Here is a 5,710-nt window from a genome sequence, read left to right as displayed (position 1 = left end):
AGATCAGTCAGTCTTGATTTCCGAGGAGTTTTGAAGTTGGGAGTTTACACTGTGGGTAAAGACAGGAGAACATGTCTGTGGGGGGTTGAAAACTTTAGAATTTCGGGGGCATCAGGCTAGAGTAGCGCTGTTGCCACCTGGCTCAGACAGCTGCAGAAAAAGCAGTTTTTCACATAAATACTGTCCACTGATCTGCTAACTGATTTGTCCAGGCGCGTGATTCAGGGTTTTTATTGAAACATCCTCTTGTGCCCCTCAAACCTGTTTAAAACTAACGTCCTTCTCACAGGCTTTTCGCTCCATTTGTTGCTTAACATCCTTTCCTCGTCCCTTTGCTAATCTCTCCTTATGAACAGCTTCGGGGGTTTTCCTCGCCCACCATCCTGAAGACACACCTGCTGGCTAGCTTGGTCGAGAATGGCAGATAAGTTTCCTGTTTGAACTCTGTTGACGAAAAATTGATTTCGTGTTCGATGTGTACAAACCCGCCGGCTGCTATTTGCTCAGCAAATCTGCTGTTTTAAATGATTAGTCTATGAGATGTAATATGCCCTGCATAACAGCCAGGGGCTGTTTAATGTCGTGTTCTGTGTCACAGCTGCTGAAAACAGTTAAATGGGTTTCGAATGAGCACACACTTGTCTGTTTGCGTAGAATCTGTAAAGAGGACATGTTTGCACATTGGGGTGACTGGTTCTTCTCGTGCCTGGGGCCAGGGAGACGATTAGGTCTTTAAAAAAGCTGTTATCTAGTTCATTCTGCTTCAGAAAAACAAAAGCTTCTGACACTAGATCACAACCAGGCGTTCCTGCGTTCCTAATAGAATGTGAGAGACAGAGGCGGTGGCATAGAAGTTTCCTGCTGAAAAGAGCAACAAGTTATGGTAACGAACTGGTTCTGGGGCTTTCAGAGCCGAGGGTCTCTCCTCACTAGAGCCTGGATTCAAATGGCCGAGTGGTGTGGATGGAGGCCGCGTGTTTCTGTCAGCGCAGGAGTTGGGAATGTGTTCGTGGGGGCGGGCGGGAGCAGCGAATCTCAGTGGGCACGGCTGTGGCTGCGATGGGAGAGCTGCCTTCGCCTCTCGGGTGAAGGGGCCGTGTCAAAGTTCTCCTGTTATCACAGCAGCGTCACCGTCACACACTCCGGGGACGGATTGGAAGGTAGTTGAGGAGCAGGAAGCACGGGGGAGGAGGGAAGGCAACGTCCCTGACTGCGCTGTCGGTCACGTATGGCTTTTCCTCCCGGCGCCCTGCAGGCTGACAGGCTGACCTCATTAATTTCCATTCCGTGAGATAGAGAAGGAGACAGTAGGGCATTTTCTTGACTTCTCTCCTTCGCTCTTCTTGTCCTCCACTCTGACTCAGCTGTATATTTCCATGGTCACAGCCTCGGCCTTGCCATCAGCACTAACTCCTCCCTTCCTTGATCTCGGCCGTAGGCGTCCACATCTTGGACGGCCACCTCCTATTTTCCGGCTCACTCCTCCGGGACCCCAGCCCCAGCAATCCTCCCGCCGGGTCGTTACCTACCAGTCATCCATTCCACTACCTTTCCCGGGTCTGACCCCTCTCCGCTCCCTGTTTACCCAGCTCACATTCCAGGGTCACATGGTCATCACTCACCTGGCCTTCTCCCCTCTGTCACTGTCCTTTTATAAGACCCTGGGGAAGTCCACCTCTCACAGCAGAACATGGAGAAACGCACCCAACCTCGCTCACTGTTCTGAAAATTCATGACCACCGGGTGCAAGTTGGCCCTTTCATACCGTTTTCTCCGCTCCCTGCCTCCTCCCCTTCCGGAGGGACGATGCCATGCCTTCTCCCTTGTCTGTGTACAGTCAGGAGCTCCTCTCCCGTTCTCGCTTTCACCCACGATCTTGCTTGTATTTTCCTGGGAAATGAAAGAAGTGAGAGGAGAACTTCCATGTGCTCCCAGCAGCTCAGCGCTCTTTCCGCCTGGACTTGAAGCCGTACCCATGGCCCACGCCCCTGTGTGTGCTCCTGTCTAAGAACAACTCTGCCCCCTGGGCCGCAGATGTACACCCCGCACCTTCTCGTCTGCCGTGTCATTCCTGTTACAGCATAGAAACAGGCTGTAGTCTTTCTCTTCTCAATATCCCTCCCTGTCTCGCCCTAGCCGGTGTGGCTCAGTGAGTAGAGTGTTGGCCCATGGACTAGGGTCCTGGGTTAGGTTCTGGTCAAGGGCAAATGCCTCAGTTGCAGGCTCCATCCTGGCCCTGTTGGGGCTCATGCGGGAGGCAGATGTTTCTCTTTCTCTGTCTCTCCCTCTCCCTTCCACTCTCTCTAAAAATGGAGAAACGCACCCAACCTCGCTCACTGTTCTGAAAATTCATGACCACCGGGTGCAAGTTGGCCCTTTCATACCGTTTTCTCCGCTCCCTGCCTCCTCCCCTTCCGGAGGGACGATGCCATGCCTTCTCCCTTGTCTGTGTACAGTCAGGAGCTCCTCTCCCGTTCTCGCTTTCACCCACGATCTTGCTTGTATTTTCCTGGGAAATGAAAGAAGTGAGAGGAGAACTTCCATGTGCTCCCAGCAGCTCAGCGCTCTTTCCGCCTGGACTTGAAGCCGTACCCATGGCCCACGCCCCTGTGTGTGCTCCTGTCTAAGAACAACTCTGCCCCCTGGGCCGCAGATGTACACCCCGCACCTTCTCGTCTGCCGTGTCATTCCTGTTACAGCATAGAAACAGGCTGTAGTCTTTCTCTTCTCAATATCCCTCCCTGTCTCGCCCTAGCCGGTGTGGCTCAGTGAGTAGAGTGTTGGCCCATGGACTAGGGTCCTGGGTTAGGTTCTGGTCAAGGGCAAATGCCTCAGTTGCAGGCTCCATCCTGGCCCTGTTGGGGCTCATGCGGGAGGCAGATGTTTCTCTTTCTCTGTCTCTCCCTCTCCCTTCCACTCTCTCTAAAAATCAATGGAAAAATATTCTCAGATGAGGATTAACAACAAAAATATCCCTCTCTTCACCCACCTACCACCCCATTTCTTTGTGTTTTTTTGTTTGTTTGTTTTTTCAGGGCAACTTAAGAAAAAGAGCTGTCTGCTCACCAGCTCCTTTCCTTGGTCAGGGCCTTGTTCCATAGGCCAGGGAGCAACATTGACATTGTACATGCAGGCCACACCACTCACTTAATATAGACGGTGTCCCCTGGAGTGGGCAGCAGTCCCTTAAATCAACTTCAGCCAAGCATTTGTCCTCCCTGCTCCCCCAGACGGCCCTGTGTGACGTCCCCAGTACCTGCCCTGTGACCAGCCTAGAGCTTCTGCTAGGGCGCATTTTCTTGCCATAGCAGCAGCACCTCCTTGCTGGTTACTCCCTGATCTTTGAAGCACTGTTACCTCTGAGCTGCTGGGGCACCATCTCTCCTCACCTTCCTGACCTCCAGACAGCGGCATGCCCAGGACCCAGTTTTCAGACCTTTCCTCTTCTTTTTTAATTTTTTAAAAATATATTTTATTGATTTTTTACAGAGAGGAAGAGAGAGGGATAGAGAGTTAGAAACATCAATGGGAGAGAAACATCAATCAGCTGCCTCCTGCACACCCCCTACTGGGGATGTGCCCGCAACCAAGGTACATGCCCTTGACCGGAATCAAACCTGGGATCCTTCAGTCCGCAGGCCGACGCTCTATCCACTGAGCCAAACCGGTTAGGGCCCTTTTCTCTTCTTGATCTACACTCACTCTCTAGGCGACTTCATCTAGTCTTATTACATTTAAAACCAACCAGCTGATGGATTCCGAATCTGGTACCTACTTCTTCCCTAAACCCACATGCATGTGCTTGACTGTCTGCCTGATGTGTCCTCCTGAATGCCAGTGGCCCTATCAGAACCAAAGTCTCTAGAACCAAACGTTTCTTCTTTTGCCCCAAACTTAATTCTTCTGAAGAGGCGATTCTTCATTCTCTTTATTGTGCCGAAGGTGCCCAGCTCATCATAGGCATTTAATTAATGTTTATGGGGGGAAAAATGAATGGAGACTCACAATTGTATTCATTTTGAAAGCTGATATTAGATGATTTTCTACAATCCCAAGGGAATCATGATTTTTGAAGAACATTTATTATGACTTGATCCAAACAACAAATACTTTTCTAAGAAAATGGTTATGGTTTGCTGATAGAGCGCTTTTACAGATTTACACGTCAGGAGCCTGCACGCATGGCCTCCAAATTGGTACGTGTTGGCAGGCAGTCTCCATGGTTGCAGACTTATCTGCGTCTTTCGCCTGCCCCTGTAGATATGAATGCCACGGTTCGCAGGATCGACCAGTTAACCAACATCTTGGCGCCCATGGCTGTTGGCCAGATTATGACCTTTGGCTCCGCGGTCATCGGCTGTGGCTTCATTTCCGGGTGGAATCTGGTGTCCATGTGCGTGGAGTACTTTCTGCTCTGGAAGGTTTACCAGAAGACCCCTGCGTTAGCCGTGAAAGCCACTCTCAAAGTGGAGGAAGCTGAGCTGAAACAGCTGAATTTACACAAAGGTAAATCCAACACAACGATCAATCCTTTTACTCTGCTGTCCAGACCTTAAGTGTTGGGGAAGCCCAGACTGTTTTTAATTTATATCAGAGTTTGTTCCCCCCGAAGGCCTGCATGAGGCTACACATGCCACTTTGGTGGGCGAGTCACCACCCAGGCTTTGGAGGGTCTGAGGAAGGACCCTCTGGGGGTTGGAATGGGACCCCTGGCCCTCTTCCTTCCTGAGCAGTAGACACAGAGGGGCAGCTCATTGAGGGGTGGCTGAGCAAAGTGGAGCCATAGGAATGGGAAGAAAGCTGAGAAGAGCAGAATTCCTAGGAGCTACACGCCATGGAGGTGCTTTGTCGGACGGTGGAAGGGAGGGAGGACCTGAAGGTGGCTGTTCCCCGAGAAGAGGAAGATGGGCTTCCAGACAGTGGAGCCTGAACAGGTCTCCAAATCCGAAGCTTTGTTCACCCCGACAACCACTGTGCTTGTCTCTGATGTGGCCTCCTGAATGTCAGTGATCCTATCGGAACCCAAGTCTCTAGAACCAAACGTTTCTTCTTTTGCCCCAAACTGAGTTCTTCTGAAGAGACGATTCTCTTTATGGTGCCGAAGGGGCCCAGCCCATCACAGGCATTTAATTCATGTTCAAATCTGTTGAGTTTTACTTCGGTGGGAGTTGAGTTTCAAAGAGAGCAGGTGCGATCGAAATCAACAGCGTTTTGTTTATGTAACGCAGTTGCCACTGGGAGCTGGTTCCTCGGCTGTGATGCCCAGAGGAGTAGAAGAAAATGCCTCTTACACTGTAGTAGCCCAGGGCCCCCATGGGGGAGGGAAAGAGGAGAAGAAAGAATACTGAGTGAAATAACTGGCTCCCCCTCCCCCACCACCCATGTCCTCTCCCCTCAGTAAACGATGTATTTTATTCGCAGAAACTGAGCCCAAACCCCTGGAGTCCACTCACCTGATGGGGGACAAAGACCCTGCGGTGCACGCGCTGGAGCCGGAGCCCGAGCCCAGCTGCGGGGAGCAGCTGGCCGAGCCCTTCCGCACCTTCCGCGACGGCTGGGTCTCCTACTACCGCCAGCCCGTGTTCCTGGCGGGCCTGGGCCTCGCCTTCCTCTACATGACGGTGCTGGGCTTCGACTGCATCACCACGGGCTACGCCTACACGCAGGGCCTGAGCGGCTCGGTGCTCAGCCTCCTGATGGGCCCCTGGGC

General features: G+C 51.9%; 1 protein-coding gene across 1 annotated transcript in view; it reads left to right on the top strand.

Annotated features, from left to right (window-relative positions):
* The window catches only part of SLC40A1 (solute carrier family 40 (iron-regulated transporter), member 1), a gene marked incomplete at its 5' end in the record, with an annotated part of 21,044 nt that overhangs the window by 11,279 nt on the left and 4,055 nt on the right, over positions 1–5,710 (top strand). Inside the window, 2 exons of the mRNA XM_014539726.1 lie at positions 4,261–4,506; positions 5,422–5,676. Of these exons, the coding sequence (XP_014395212.1) occupies positions 4,261–4,506; positions 5,422–5,676 (501 nt within the window). The remainder of the gene's footprint in view (positions 1–4,260; positions 4,507–5,421; positions 5,677–5,710) is intronic.

This window comes from Myotis brandtii, unplaced genomic scaffold (genome assembly GCF_000412655.1).
Source record: "Myotis brandtii unplaced genomic scaffold, ASM41265v1 scaffold227, whole genome shotgun sequence".
Taxonomy (NCBI): Eukaryota; Metazoa; Chordata; class Mammalia; order Chiroptera; family Vespertilionidae; genus Myotis; species Myotis brandtii.
The sequence above is the reverse complement of the archived record's forward strand: the minus strand, read 5'-3'. Positions and strand labels throughout refer to the sequence as shown.